The sequence below is a fragment of the Otolemur garnettii genome, unplaced genomic scaffold, assembly GCF_000181295.1.
Source record: "Otolemur garnettii isolate 467f Iridium unplaced genomic scaffold, OtoGar3 scaffold00029, whole genome shotgun sequence".
Taxonomy (NCBI): Eukaryota; Metazoa; Chordata; class Mammalia; order Primates; family Galagidae; genus Otolemur; species Otolemur garnettii.
In genome coordinates, this window is record NW_003852424.1 from 8,013,968 (window position 1) to 8,029,000 (window position 15,033).

General features: G+C 39.2%; 1 protein-coding gene across 1 annotated transcript in view; it reads right to left on the bottom strand.

Moving 5' to 3' along the window:
- Window positions 1–15,033, bottom strand: part of CHD2 (chromodomain helicase DNA binding protein 2) — a 125,227-nt gene that overhangs the window by 6,903 nt on the left and 103,291 nt on the right. Inside the window, exons 37-38 of the mRNA XM_023512635.1 lie at window positions 12,177–12,390; window positions 2,061–2,307 (exon numbers count right to left, since the gene is read on the bottom strand). Coding sequence (XP_023368403.1) covers window positions 2,061–2,307; window positions 12,177–12,390 — 461 coding nt within the window. The remainder of the gene's footprint in view (window positions 1–2,060; window positions 2,308–12,176; window positions 12,391–15,033) is intronic.

Consider the following 15,033-nt stretch of genomic DNA (forward strand, 5'->3'; position numbering starts at 1 on the left):
TTTTTTTTTTTTTGAGACAGAGCCTCAAGCTATCCCCCTGGGTAGAGTGCTGTGGCATCACAGCTCACAGCAACCTCCAACTCCTGGGCTCAAGTTGAGTCTCCTGCCTCAGTCTCCCAAGTAGCTGGGACCACAGGCGCCCACCACAACGCCCGGCTATTTTTTGGCTGCAGCCATCATTGTTGTTTTTTGGCAGGCTTGGGCTGGATTAGAACCCACCACCTTAGGTGTATGTGGCTGGTGCCTTAGCCACCTGAGCCATAGGCGCCGAACTGAGACATAGATTTTTAAAAACAGACCCAAATACAACTTTTAGAACTCTTAGCAATAAAACTATAATGTATGAAATGAAAAATATACTAGATAGGCCTCGCAGCAGATTAGTCATTAAACAGGAAAATCATCAGTCAACTTGAAGACAGCAATAGAAGACTACCCAAAATAAGAGACAAAACATAATTTTTGAAAATGAACAGAACCTGAAACAATAAATTTTAAAAAAATAATTAAAATACTTCTAATCTTAAAGAAAAATAAAATAAAAAGAAAAGAACATGAGTGAGCTCGAGACCCTCGAGCAGCTAATATGGGTGTAACTGGAATTCCCAAAGGACGAGAGAGTAGGGGACAGAAAAAATATTTGAAGAATATTGTAAAAATTTCTAAATTTTATTAAAATGATAAACGTACAGATCCAAGAAGCTCAGTAATTCCCAAGCACAAGAAACATGAGAAAAATATGCCAAGGAACAACATAATCAGCGATAATGGAAGAAGAGGGTGGCGGTATATCATAAAGTTCTGAAAGAAACCGTCAATCAAGAAGTTTATACCTAGCAAAAGTACCTTACAAAAATGAAGGCAACATAAAGACTTTTCCAGACATACATGCAGGTGCTGAAAAAATTCATCAGCAGCACTGAATTTATCACCCACACTGAAGAAAAGTCCTTCAGGCAGAAGAAAAATGATAGCACTTAGAAATACAATCTACAAAAGAAACGCAGGGCAAGTGACCACAGGATCCAAACGGAGACAATATAGAAAGGTGAGAATGCGGGACAATCTCCTAAGGAAATGGCTGCTACGGCTACAGCCCCTCTGCTACCACAGCCTGCTGCTTACCAACCCCATCTTTCAAAAAGAAAGCATGACATGAAGATGGATAAATGAAATTTTCCCACTTTGAATTCAAGGTGCAGTATCAACAAAGCATGTCATTAGTCCAGGGAAAACCAAAGCTGCTCTGAGGTTAAAATATGGCCAAGTCCTAAAATTAGGAAATAAAGGTAAAACCTCTTTAGCCTTTCCTTTACTTGCCTACTCTCATAATCTAAAACCTTGGCTCATCCTATCACTGGTGGTACTCTGTATAGTTGTCAATAGGATACATCGTCAAAAGGCTCTGACTCGAATTATTGTTATTGGGGGGGGGGGAAGAACCATGGACTGGTATCCATCTTAGGATTCCTGCCACCTAGAGTGGCTGACAGCCTAGCACGGAACATGTTTTGGCTGTTAACTTTAATATTTTATAAATCTACAACTTCACTAGATTTCCTCAAAAGATAGCAAAAAACTCTTTTCCTGCATAGGTGAAATGTACAAAACCTAAAACCTATAACCTGGCATTCAAGTCTTGGGACCATGGCTGACACACAAGGAGATATTCAGTAAGCATCTGACGGATAAATACCTTCATGTATCTGTCACTGTCTCTTCTGTATGAACAGTCAGCTCTTTTTTTTTTTTTGAGACAGAATCTAATTTGTTGCCCTTGGTGGGGTGCCATGGCGTCATAGCTCACATTAACCTCCAACTCTTGGGCTCAGGAAATTTTCTTGCCTCAGCCTCTCAAGGGCCTGGGATTACAGGCGCCTGGCTATTTTTAGAGACAGGGTCACACTCTTGCTCAGGCTGGTCACGAACCCATGAGGTCAGGCAATGGACCCGCCTCAGCCTCCCAGAGTGCTAGGATTACAGGAGTGAGCCACTGTGCCCAGTCACCAGTTAGCTCTTGCTAGAGTTCACTGCCTGCTGTCTCACAGCCTTTTGCACACCTGTCATAGTAATCTCTGTGTCCCCGGTGGTCTCGATCACTGCTGTACTGGTCGTAAGGTCTCTTTCTGGACAGGTTGTTGGGTCGATAGCTTCCAGAACGGTGGGCATCCATGTGTCGCCGGTCCCCATAATGGTGGTCCTTGTACCAGTGCTGCTCATACTGATGGTGCCTGTCACTGCCCCATGGTGGATTGTTGTTGCCACCACCATAGTTGAACTTTCTTTCCCTTTGCCAATCTCCTCGATCTGCAAGGAAAGAATGACCTGATGACTCCAAGAAATGGCTAAATTTCACTGAAGTTTAAACTGAAATGTGACACGCATTACAAAATAAATATTCAATTTCCTCTTTCTTGGCCTTGCTACTGCTAGTTACCATTAGATAGCCCTCACATTCTTTCTCCTAAAATTTTAAGGCAAAAGAAAATTCACTGCGTCTCACCTCCTCAAAGCATAAGAACTGCTTTTCATCTTCCAGTTTCTAAAATGGCATTTCACTCAAAGAACCAAAACCAAACAGTAAACTAGAAAATGGGATGAGAGAAAGGAGGAATGCAAAGAACCTGCTTCATGGGCACAGGATTTCCACTTGCCGTGATGGAGAAGTTTTGAAACTACACAAAAGCAATGGCTACACAACACTGTGGCTATACTGAATGTCACTGAACCTTTCACTTACAGATGGTTACGTGCATGTTATGTGGATTTTACCTTGATAAATCTGAAAGCACAGGTGCATATGGTTTGTTGTTGCTGCTAATTTTTCTCTACTTTTAAAAAAATCTAAAACGAGACGGTGCCTGTAGCTCAGGGGGTAGGGCACCAACCCCATATACTGAGGGTGGTGGGTTCAAACCTGGCCCTGGCCAAACTGCAACAACAAAAAAATAGCCGGGTGTTGTGGCAGGTGCCTGTGGTCCCAGCTACTTGGGAGGCTAAGGCAGGAGAATTGCCTCAGCCCAGGAGTTGGAGGTTGCTGTGAGCCGTGTGACACCACAATACTCTACCAGGGCGATAAAATGAGACTCTGTCTCTTAAAAAAAAAAAAAAAATCTAAAACGTAAGCTCATTCTTTTTATTCCTGACAATACTACTGAGTACAAATGCCCTATTATTCATTTAACCGATTTCCTATTTAAAGATACACAAGTTGTTTCCAGCTGTTTGGTATTAAGGCTAAAAGAGCATCCTCATATACGTATGTGTTTTCCTTTCTATAGAAAAGACACTCCCAAAAGGATTAATAGTCAAAAGGCCTATATATGTGGGTATTTCAAATTATCTTCCAAAAAGATTGCACAGTCTTAGCAATTGATGTGCATTTCTACTTTCAATTTTTGCTGATCTACATGGGCAAAAATATTGGTCAACTTACTGTTGCTTTAATTTCTATTTCCCTATTAGTAAGCCCAGTCATAGTAGACATTTGAATTTTCTCTTCTATATGCGATTCCTTATGCTTTATTTACTTTTGCCTAGTTTTCTAGTATACCATTTAAGCTCTGCAGAGTTTTTTACTTTTTCCCTGGTCAAATTTCCAAATTTTTATTTTATTTCTATGTAATAATACAAATACTTATTTCTTTGTATTTGTATTATTTTCTTTGTATTTAAGACAGGGTCTCTCTCCAATGCAATGTAATCTATAACTCCTGCGCTCAAGCAACCCTTCCATGTAGCTGAGACTATAGGCATGTGCCACTACACCCAGCTAATTTCTATTATTATTATTTTTTTAATAGAGAAAGGGTACTAAACTCCTAGCCTCAGCCTCCCAAGTGCTGAGATTATAGGCATGAGTCAGTACACCTGACCAACTTCCCAAAATTTTAATTGCTCTGCATTCCTTTTTTTGAGCTTTCAAGATTGTAATCTAAAACATTTTTAAAGTGACAAATAAAAACTGTATAACACAATGTTTCAAAAATGTATAGAATGGCTAAATTGAGCCCTGTGGGCGCTGGTAATTATTTTTCTACTCTCTACTTAACAGGAGTTCAACTTTTTAAATTTCACACATAGTATTTGTCTTTTTCTTTTTTACTGCGTGGGACTGACCGAGGGTATAGAGAATTAGGTTACACTGATTGCATTAGTTAGATAAAGTTCCACTTATAATTGAGTCCTGTCTCCAAGAGGTGTGCCATACATGGTGACCCTGCCATGTTCCTCCCTCTTCCCCTCTCCCTGATCCCTCATTCCCTAGCCTACCCCTTGTATTATCTCATCTACTGCCTTCATATTAAAATACACATAAGTACACTGGATTCTTGTGATGCTTTACTCAGAAGAATGTGTTCCAACTCAATATAGGTTAAGATGTAAACTTTCCATCTTTTTTAATGGCTGAATAGTATTCCATGGTATACATATACCATATACGATAGCTTGTTAATCCATTCCTGGTTGGTGGGCATTTAGGTTGTTTCCACATTTTGGTGATTGTAATTGAGCTGCAATAAACAGTCTAGTGCAAATCTACTTATGATAGATAAAATGATTTTTTTTCTTCTGGGTAGATACCTAGTAATAGGTTTACAGGATCAAATGGGAGGTCTAATATTAGAGTTCTTTGAGGATTTTCCATACTTCCTTTCAAAAGGGTTGTATTAGTTTGCAGTCCCACCAGCAATGTAAAAGTGTTCCCTTCTCTCCACATTCACATCAGCATCTGCAGCTTTGAGACTTTTATGATATGGGCCATTCTCACTGGGGTTAGGTGATATCTCAGGTAACTCAGGTATCTGAGGTATCACCTACTAGGTATCTACCCAGAAGAAAAAAAATCATTTTATCTATCATAAGCACATTTTGATTTGCATTTCTCTGATGATTAGGAACAATGAGCATTTTTTCATATGTTTGTTAGCCATTCATCTTTCTTTGTTAGATAGAGAAGATTCTATTTATTTCTCTTGCCCAGTGATACATGGGATTGTTGGGTCTTTGTTAATTTGAGTTCTCTATAGATCATAGTTACCAAGCTTTTATTCAATTCATATTATGCAAATATCTTTTCCCATTCTGATGGTTGTCTATTTACTTTGGTTGTTTTTCCTTAGCAGTACAGAAGCTTTTCAGTTTAATTAAGTCCCATTTATTTTTATTGTTGTTGCAACTGCCATAAAAGTCTTCTTCATTCAATCTTTCCCCAGACTGGTATCTTGAAGTGTTTTCCCCATACTTTTTTTTTGAGACAGAGTCTGATTCAGTCATTGCGTGGTATTGCAGCTTACAGCAACCTCAAACTCTTGGGTTTAAGGATTCTCTTGCCTCAGCCTCCCATGGGACCACAAGCACCTGCCACAACACCTGACTATTTTTTAGAGACAGGGGTCTTGCTTTTGCTGAGGCTGGTCTCAAACTCCTGAGCTCAGGCAATTCACCCGCCTCAGCCTTCCAAGTGCTGGGATTTATAGGCATGAGCTACTGCGCCCAGCCTTTCCCTACACTTTCTTCGAGGATTTTTATTGTTTCATCCTTAGATTTAAATCTTTTATTCATCTTGAATCAAGTTTTGTAAGTGGTGAGAGGTGAAGGTCCAGTTTTAGCTGTTTACATGTGGTTATCTAGTTCCCCCAACACTAGAATAGGGAATTCTTTCCCCAAGTATATGGTCTTGTTTAGTTTATTAAAGATCAGTTGGCTGTAATATGTTAGTTTCATATCATGGTTTTCCATTTGGTTCCATATGTCAATGTCTCTATTTTTGTGCCAGTACAATGCTGTTTTGATCACTATGGCTTTATAGTATAGCCTAAAGTCTGATAGGGTGATACCTCCAGTTTTGTTATTACTACGAACTGACTTGGCTATATGGGTTTTTTTCTGGTTCCATACAAATGAAGAATTATTGGCTTGGCACCCATACCACAGTGGCTATGGCACGGGCCACATGCACCCAGAGTGGTGGGTTCGAACCCAGCCCAGGCCAGCTGAACCACCACAACTGCAACAAAAAAATAGCCAGGCATTATGGCAGGAGCCCAGCTACTTGGGAGGCTGAGGCAAGAGAATGGCTTAAGCCCAGGAGTTTGAGGTTGCTGTGAGTTGTGATGTCACAGCACTCTACCAAGAGTGAGACTGTCTCAAAAAGAAAAAAAAAATGAAGAATTATTTTTTCCAAATCTTGAAAGTATGAGGATGGTATTTTAATGGGGATTGTACTGAATCTGTAGATTGCTTTGGGAAGTATAGACATTTTGACATTGTGGATTCTTCCCATACATGACCATGGTATGTTCTTTTATTTAATATCTTTTGCTAATTCTTTTCTAAAGGTTTTGTAATTTTCATATAGAGTTCCTAGTGTTTCATTTTTCTTGGAGCTACTTGTGAAGGGAACTATGTCCTTGATTAGCTTCTCATCTTGGCTGTTACTAGCATATACAAAGGCTGTATTAATTTATGTACACTATTTTATATCATGAGACATTGCTGTATTTTTTGATCACCTCCAGGAGTCTTGTGGTTGAGTCTACATGGTTCTCTAAGATCATGTCATCAGCAAAGAGGGAAAGTTTGACCTCTTCTGCCCCCATTTGGATGCTCTATACTTCCTTCTCTCGCCTCACTGTACTGGCTAGAACTTCTAGCATTATGTGGAATAGTAGGGGTGACAGAGGTCAATCTTGTCTGGTTCCAGTTCTAGATGGAAAGCTTTTAGTTTTACTCCATTCAGTATATTATCTGTGGCTTTGTTGTACATGGCTTCAATCAGTTTCAGAAATGTTGCCACCTATACCTATATTCTTCAGTGTTCTAATTAGAAAAGGATGCTAAATTTTATTGAATGTTTTTCTGCATCTATTGAGAGGATCATATGGTCTTTGTTTTTGCTTCTGTTGATATGAAGGATTATGTTTATAGACTTGCGTATGTTAAACCAGCCTTCCATCCCTGGGATGAAACCTACTTGATTGTGATGAAAGATTTTTTTAATGCGTAGCTGTAATCTATTGACTAGGATTTTATTGAGAATTTTTGCATCTATATTCATTACTGAAACTGGTCTGAAGCTTTTCTTTTTTGTTGGGTCTTTTCCTGGTTTTGGTATTGCGGTGATGTTTGCTTCATAGACTATGTTAGGGAAGACTCCTGTCAATTTTTTGGAATAATTTCTTCAGGGCAGGTATAAGCTCTTATTTGAAGGTTTTATAGAATTCTGGTGTGAAGCTATCTGGACCAGGGCATTTTTTGTTGGGAAACTTGTTATTGTTTCTTCAATCTCAGATTTTTAAACTGGTCTGTTTAAGAGATCTATTTCTTCTTGGTTCAGTCTAGGGAGAGGGTACATTGATCCATTTCCTCCACATTGTCAAACTTCTGGGCATAGAATTTCTTTTAGTACTAAGAGATGATCTCTTGTATCTCTGCGGCATCTATTGTTACTTCCCCTTTATCATTTCTGATTGAGATTATTAGAAATTTTATTTTTCTGTTTTTAGTTAATCTGGCCAAAGTACTATCACTTTTATTTTTTCAAAAAACCAACCTTTTGTTGCACTAATTTTCTGAATGATTCTTGTTTTCAATTTCATTAATCTCTGATTCAATTTGGTTATTTCTTTTCCTCTGCTGGGTTTGGGATTAGATTGTTCTTTCTTTACCATAAGATGGTTCATTAGTTTGTTGATGCACTCTCTTTCTATTTTTCAAATATAGGCAATAAATTTCCCTCTTAAGAGTGCTTTTGCTGTATCCCACAGGTTTTGGTGATTTGTGTCCTCATTGCTAAATTGAGGAATTTAACAATTTCTTCTTTTATCTCTTCCTGAACCCAACTATCATTCAGCATAAGGTTGTTTAATTTCCATACCTTTGTATGCAGATGAATGTTTTTGTTGGACTTGAGTTCCACCCTTATTGCCTTGTGGTATGAGAAGATACAAAGTACATTTTCTATTCTTTTAATTTTGCTAAGGTTTGATTTATATCCTAGGATGTAATCTATTTGGGAATATGTACCATGGGCTGACGAGAAAAGTGTATATTCTTTAGCTTTGGGATGTTGTGTTCTGTATATGTCTATCAATCCCATTTGTTCTAGGGTCACATTTAAGTCTGTTGTATATTTGTTTAGTTTCTGTTTAGAGCAGTGGTTCTCAACCTGTGGGTTGTAACCCACATGAACTGTATTAAAGGGCCACGACATTAGGAAGGCTGAGAACCACTGGGGTTCTAGAGGATCTGTCCAGTTGTGTCAGAGGGGTGTTAAAGTCCCTGGATATTATGGTGTTATTTGCTCAGACCCATCAAGGTCTGTTTCATAAGTCTGGGTGCATTTAAGTTGGGTGCATAAATATTTAAAATTGAAATGTCTTCTGGTTGTATTGTTTCTTTTATCAGTATAAAGTGTCTGTCTTTTTTAACTTTAGTTGCTTTAAATCCACTTGTATCTGAAAATAAGATTGCAACCCCCCTCCTTTCTTCTGATTTCCATTTGCCTGAAATAGTTTTTCATCCCTTAACCCTGAGTAGTCTTGATTTGTCCTTCAAGGGTAGGTGTGTTTCCTATAGACAACATAAGGATAGCTCGTGCTTTTTTATTGAATCAGCCAGCCTGTGTCACTTCAGTGGTAAATTCAATCCATTGACATTTATTGAGAGAACTGATGTGTGGTGAAGTTCTATTCATCTTATTTTGTTAAAGTCCATTATGTAGTTTTATCCTGCATGCCACTGCGGAAGCTAAGTTTTGACCTTTAGGTTTTGGGAATTTACTTAGGTGGTGGTGCACTGTGATGGTTGGTGTTGTGAACATGTCTAAGTATTTCATGTAGGGCCTGTCTTGGTATGGCAAATTTTCTAAGTGTTTCTGTATCTGCAAAAGATTTGATTTCTCCATCAATTTTGAAGCTTAGTTTAACAAGATACAGAATTCTGGGCTGAAAACTGTTTTGTTTCAGAATGAAGGTGGATAATCATCCTATTCTGGCTTGGAAGGTTTCGGGTGAAAAGTTTGCTTTCATCCTAATGGCTCTGCCTCTTGTAGGTCAGTTGGCACTTACTCCTGGCTGCTTGCAGAATTTTTTTCTTTCATCTTCACTTTGGATAGTTTCATTACAATGTGTCTTGAAGCAGCTCTGAACTGACATGACCTAGGGTTTGATATCCATTTGAAAGCAGTGTGTTGGATCTTTAGTAAAATTTCAGAAGTTTCATGGAAGTTTCCATTTATGATAGTCCCCAGTAGGGCTGCCATTTCTTTGGGACAATCTTCTTCCCCTTCAGAGATCCCTATTATTCGTATGTTTGAATGCTTGACAGTTCTCTTTCTTCTTTTCTGCCTCTTTGATTACCTGGGTTAACTTGAAAACTTTATCCTCTAGCTCTGAGGTCCTTTCTTCTACATGGTCCAACCTATTTTTGATATTTTCCACTGCATCTTTACATTCCTTGATTATCTCCTTCATTTTCTTAAGCTCTGCCATATCCTTTCTCTATTCTACACATCTCTCATCCAACTTTTGGTTGTCTTCCCATTTTCTTATCCATTCCTTTTATTGTCTTCATCATCCTTATTTTAAATTCCCTGTCTGTCAATCCATTAATTCTTTATAGGTGGAGTCTTCTGCAGTAGCTGCTTCATGGTCCCTTGGGGAAGTTGCTGCTCTGGTTTTTCATGTTGTTCAAATTTTTCTATTGGTTCCTCCTCATGTGTTCTTTCTTCTTGTTCCCCTCCTTGTCTTCCTTTTTCCTTCTTGCTTTATCCTTTGCTTCAAATTACTTTGTCTCAGAGCATGACAAAAAATACACAAGGCCTTGCTCTTGATGAAAGTACAAATGGAAGTTAAGAACAGAACCAACCAAATTAGCAAAAACAAAACACAACAAAAAAAGCTCAAATAGCCAAAAACTGTAGCAATCTCAGCAACAAAGAAGGGAAAAGAAAAATATAAACTGTAAAAAAAAAAAAAAGAATACTAAAAAATATATATATAATATATATATATATATATATATATATCTCACAAAGGACCAACTTCAATAGGAACATATATGTTGCAGGTGGCACCGTGGCACTGTGGTTCTTTCAGGAGACAGAGAACACAGTTTGCAACCTCTGTGCTTCTTATTCCTAACTTAGTTGCCCTCAGTGATTGCCTCATTGTTTCCTCAGCCTTAAGACCCCACCAGGTTGGGACCTTAAAGCTCTCCAGAATCTTCCAGGGACAGGTCTCATAATACCCCCAGATACCAGTTCCCATGGTGTGGAACTGGGAACTGGGTGGGAGCCCCTCAGCCTGTTCCAAGAGTGGAGTTGTGATCCTGGCAGGTGGAATTAAGACAGCTGTGGTTGGCTCGGTGCCTGTGGCTCAAGCAGCTAAGGCGCCAGCCACATACACCTAAGGTGGTGGGTTCAAATCCAGCCCGGCCCGCCAAACAACAATAATGGCTGCAACCAAAAAATAGCCAGGCGTTGTGGCGGGTGCCTGTGGTCCCAGCTACTTGGGAGGCTGAGGCAGGAGACTCACTTGAGCCCAGGAGTTGGAGGTTGCTGTGAGCAGTGAAGCCACGGCACTCTACCCAGGGGGATAGCTTGAGGCTCTGTCTCAAAAAAAGAAAGAAAAAAAAAAAAGACAGCTGTGGTTTAGGCCCTGCTAAGACCTCAAGACCTTCCCACAATGGCAGCCCCCTGGCCTCCAAGTCCTTCCCAGTATGGCTGTCTCACCAGCCACCAATGGCAAATCCACTCCAACTGGTACTAAAATCTGGTTGCTGTATAATGTTGGAGTCTGTTCACTCTTCCACACTTTCCACTCAACGTGCAGCTTTCCCTCAAAACCAAAACTCTGGAAAAGCTTTCTCCTATCCCAGATTTCCATGAGGATGCTGGCCGATCCCTACATGTCATAATTACTTGCCTAAGGAGTGAGATTTCCACGCTCTAAATCACACACTGTATCTACCTTGCCACCTCCATGCTATGCTCCTTAAGCTATGACTCCAGGTGAGGTCTCCTCACTGGGTATGGTTGGGTTCTCTCTTTTTCCCCAGTTGTACTAGGAAAGCTCAGATGAATAATCCTTCTGGTCTGTGATCTTGTTTCACCCCCAGTATTTGTCTTTCTGTGCCTGGCTTATTTCACTTAACGTAAACTATTCCATTTTGTATATACATCACATATTTTTTATCCACTCATCCGGGTCTTGAATTCCTGCCCTAAAGTGATCCTGTGACCTCAGCCTTCCAATGTGCTGGGATTATAGGCCTGAGCCACCAAGCCTGGCCATATCCACTTATCTGTTGATGGGCACTGTCTCTTGGCTATTGTGAACAATGCTGCAATGAACATGAGAATGCACATCTTTTGACATACTGATTTCCCTTTCCAGTAGTGGAACTGCAAGATCGTATGGTAGTTCTGTTTTTACAATTTTGAGGCATCTCCAGACTGTTTTCCATAAAGGCAGTAAAAATTTGCATCCCCACAAATAATGTGTATAGGGAAAATAGGGTTCCCTATTTTTCACATTCTTACCAATACATACCTTCTCTCTTTTTGATAATAAAAAATTCTAGTAAGAGGTGATATCTCATTAGTTTTAATTTGTATTTCCCTGATGATTAGCAGTACTGAGCATTTTTTCATGAACTTGTAGGCCATTTGTGCATCTTGTTTTTAGAAATGTCTATTCAGATCCTTTGCCCACCTATGAATTTAGTTTTCTTGCCACTGAACTGAGTTTCATATATATTTTAGATGTTAACCTCTATCAGATAGATGATTGACAAATATTTTCTCCCTCTATATAGCTTGTCTCTTCAATCTCATGATTATCTTTTGCTCATTTATCTATTTGGTTTTCTTTTTCTTATCAATTTACAATGGCTCTTTCAATATTAGCTATTTTAACCACTTAACTGTCATATATAGAACATAAACTTTTCCTTCAGCCTATCATTTCGTTTTTTGTTTACAGTAGTTATGTCCCTCTTATTTTGAAGTTAAAATAAAAGAGCAGTCATGATCTTTATTTCATGCTTTACCTCATTAAAAGAGGACAAAAAGTGTCACAGGAGAATAAAGTATAAAGGACCTGTTATCTTTGGAAAATGAAATGATCATGGGTTCTCGGCACCTCTTTTTAAAATTCCACTGAATGACCTACCTGCATTACTGAAGTGTCTCTTATTGGGGTGACTGTAGTTATCTCTTGGGTGTCCATGCATCTGTGGGCCATGGGAGGCAGGCAAATGAGGCTTCTGAGGGTGAAGGTTGTGTGAGGTATGGGACTGAGACATCAGAGAATCCCGGCTTGAGCCTGAGGCCTCTGGTCGAAATAGTTTCTTACCACCAATCATGTCTTCTTTCTTCTTTTGCTCCTGCAAAGTATAAGGAAATCAAAGAAGCTCAAGATCCCAGCCTTAATTCTCAAAAGCTAAATCAAGACCACCATCTCTAAATAGTTAGTTCTCTTGCCCTTGACTTTTCAACTGTTATTTACTGCCAAAATTTTGGATCTTACCAAAAATGATCATAAATTATTCCACTGAGCTTCCACAGCATCAAAAGCTTAATAGCAACCCCCTGCTGAGTTTGACCTCTACTGCTAAGCACCTGGGAGAACACAGGCACAGACCACCAGATAGTGCCATACAGGGTACAGAACAGGTGTCCCCACCATCAGTACCCTGAGGATCATCCAGGATCATGCAACACCAACATTACCAACTTTCCAACTGTCCAATGGGAACTAGTTCCTACACCAAAACCATCAAGCTAAACATCTTATCATTTGAGTAATATTATTCCTTTACCATAAAGATAAAATGCTTGATATAAAATCATCAGAAAATAACATTAAAAAAATGAGAAAGGAGGGGCAGCACCTGTGGCTCAAAGGAGTAGGACGCTGGCCCCATATACCAGAGGTGGTGGGTTTCAAACCCAGTCCCGGCCAAAAACTGCACAAAAATAAATAAATAAATAAATAAATAAGAGAGAGAAAGGAATAAGAAAAACAAAGTGGTGACCTAAAATCTAATAGCCAAGGGAATTATTGTTGGTAAGTTAGTCTGTATCTAAGCTTTGTCGTACGTTTATATGGACTTTTTAACAAAAACAGTATTTGATACCACATTTTCACTTAATATGTTAAGAATCTTCCCATGTAAATACTTATTTTTACAATATTATATTTTAAGATTGAAGAGTACTCCCTGATATGGATAAGTTGTGGTCTATTTAACCTATTTCTTATTATGGAACTTCCATGTTATTTCCATTATAAGCACTACCTTGCTATTGAACTGAGTTTAATTGTTTAAATCCTTAATTATCTCTTTTAACTACATTCTTAGAAGCAGAAATGTATGTTTTAGTCTTTAGATAAACTTTGCTGAACTGTCCTCTCCAGAGAGCCTGTTTCATATACACTTACAATAAATCCACTAATAGCACATCACTATTTTTGTTTTCAAGTTGTATTAATTTCTAATTACTTAAATTAATGAAGGCTTTTACTATCATATGCCCAACTAATTTGTACTCCCTTGTAAGGGCATTTCCCAACTACAGGAGAACCTTTTTAAGTTGACTACCCAACAGACTATATGAAACTGGTCGACATATGCAGGTGGTCAACATAGGAACTAGGCCTACCGTACTGATACATGCATGTGGTGCGTGTACAGCCTCTGAAAATTAGGTCAACTTGAGGTGACTGGTCAATAAGGAGGTGGTCAGCTATGAAGCTTCTACTGTAGTTCATTCCCTCCTATAGCCAGCCATTCCTGGCTATTCTTTCACAGACTTTATATATTGATTAAAATTTGCATTAATATGCAGCAGTATTAGTATACTTTTCCTGTGTATTACTGATATGATATATTCTTCCATGTAAAAAATTATAAACTACTTAAAGGTACTGCATCACAAGCCAACACGGCACTGGGCAGAGTGATAACACTGTGGTCCCCAACCCCCAGGCTACAAACCAGTACCAGTCTGTGGCCTATTAGGAACCAGGCTGCATAGCAGGAGCAGGTGGGTGAGCAAAGCTTCATCTGTACTTACAGCTGCTCCCTACTGCTCACATCACTGTCTGAGCTCCACCTCCTGACAGATCAGCAGTGGCATTAGATTCTTATGGGAGCTCGAACCCTGCTATAAACTGCACATGGGAGGGATCTAGTGCCTTATGACAATCTAATGCCTGAAGGCCTAAGACAATGATGCTACCACTGGGGAGAAGCTGCAGATACAGGGATAGGACCATCTAGTTGCAGGAAAACAAGCTCAGGGCTCCCTCTGTTTCTCTGTTATAGTCAGTTACATTATATATTACAATGTAATAATAACAAAGCGCACAAGAAATGTAATGTACTTGAACCATCCTGAAACCACTCCCCACCCCCACACCTAGAAAAACTGTCTTCCATGAAACTGGTCCTTGGTGCCAAAAAGGCTGGGAACTACTGATGTAAGAAAATACGCAACAAACATTTCTGACTGCCCATCCTGTCCTCAGCACCATTCCAGGCACTAAGGACACAGTAGTGCATGAGAGACACAAAATCTCTCCTTCACATTAGTGCAGGAGATATTAAATGTTCATAGAGTGGCCCTAAATGTCTGAAGGTTGAGTCAACAGATCTACAAATGGGCAAGTCTACACAGTGACTACTGCTTCTACAGCATTCTCCAGGTCACTTCCACACCCATCCCCCTTCTCCAAAAAAAGAAGCACCTTCTTATGTTTGCTCTTTTAAACAAGTAGTGCCAACTACATATAGAAGCTGGAAGGATACCAAGTAACTGGTCTAGAAAGACCAAAAACAGTATTTTGGGCAAAATCCTGTTACCTACTGGGAGCCACATCTAAAAAGGAAGGTATGTCCATATGGAAGAAGAAAAGATCTGGTGAATAAATAACTCTAGGAAGTAAGAATACTGAGTAATAACTCTTTGTCAGAATTTTTTTTTTTTTTTTTGAGACAGAGCCTCAAGCTGCCCCCCTGGGTAGA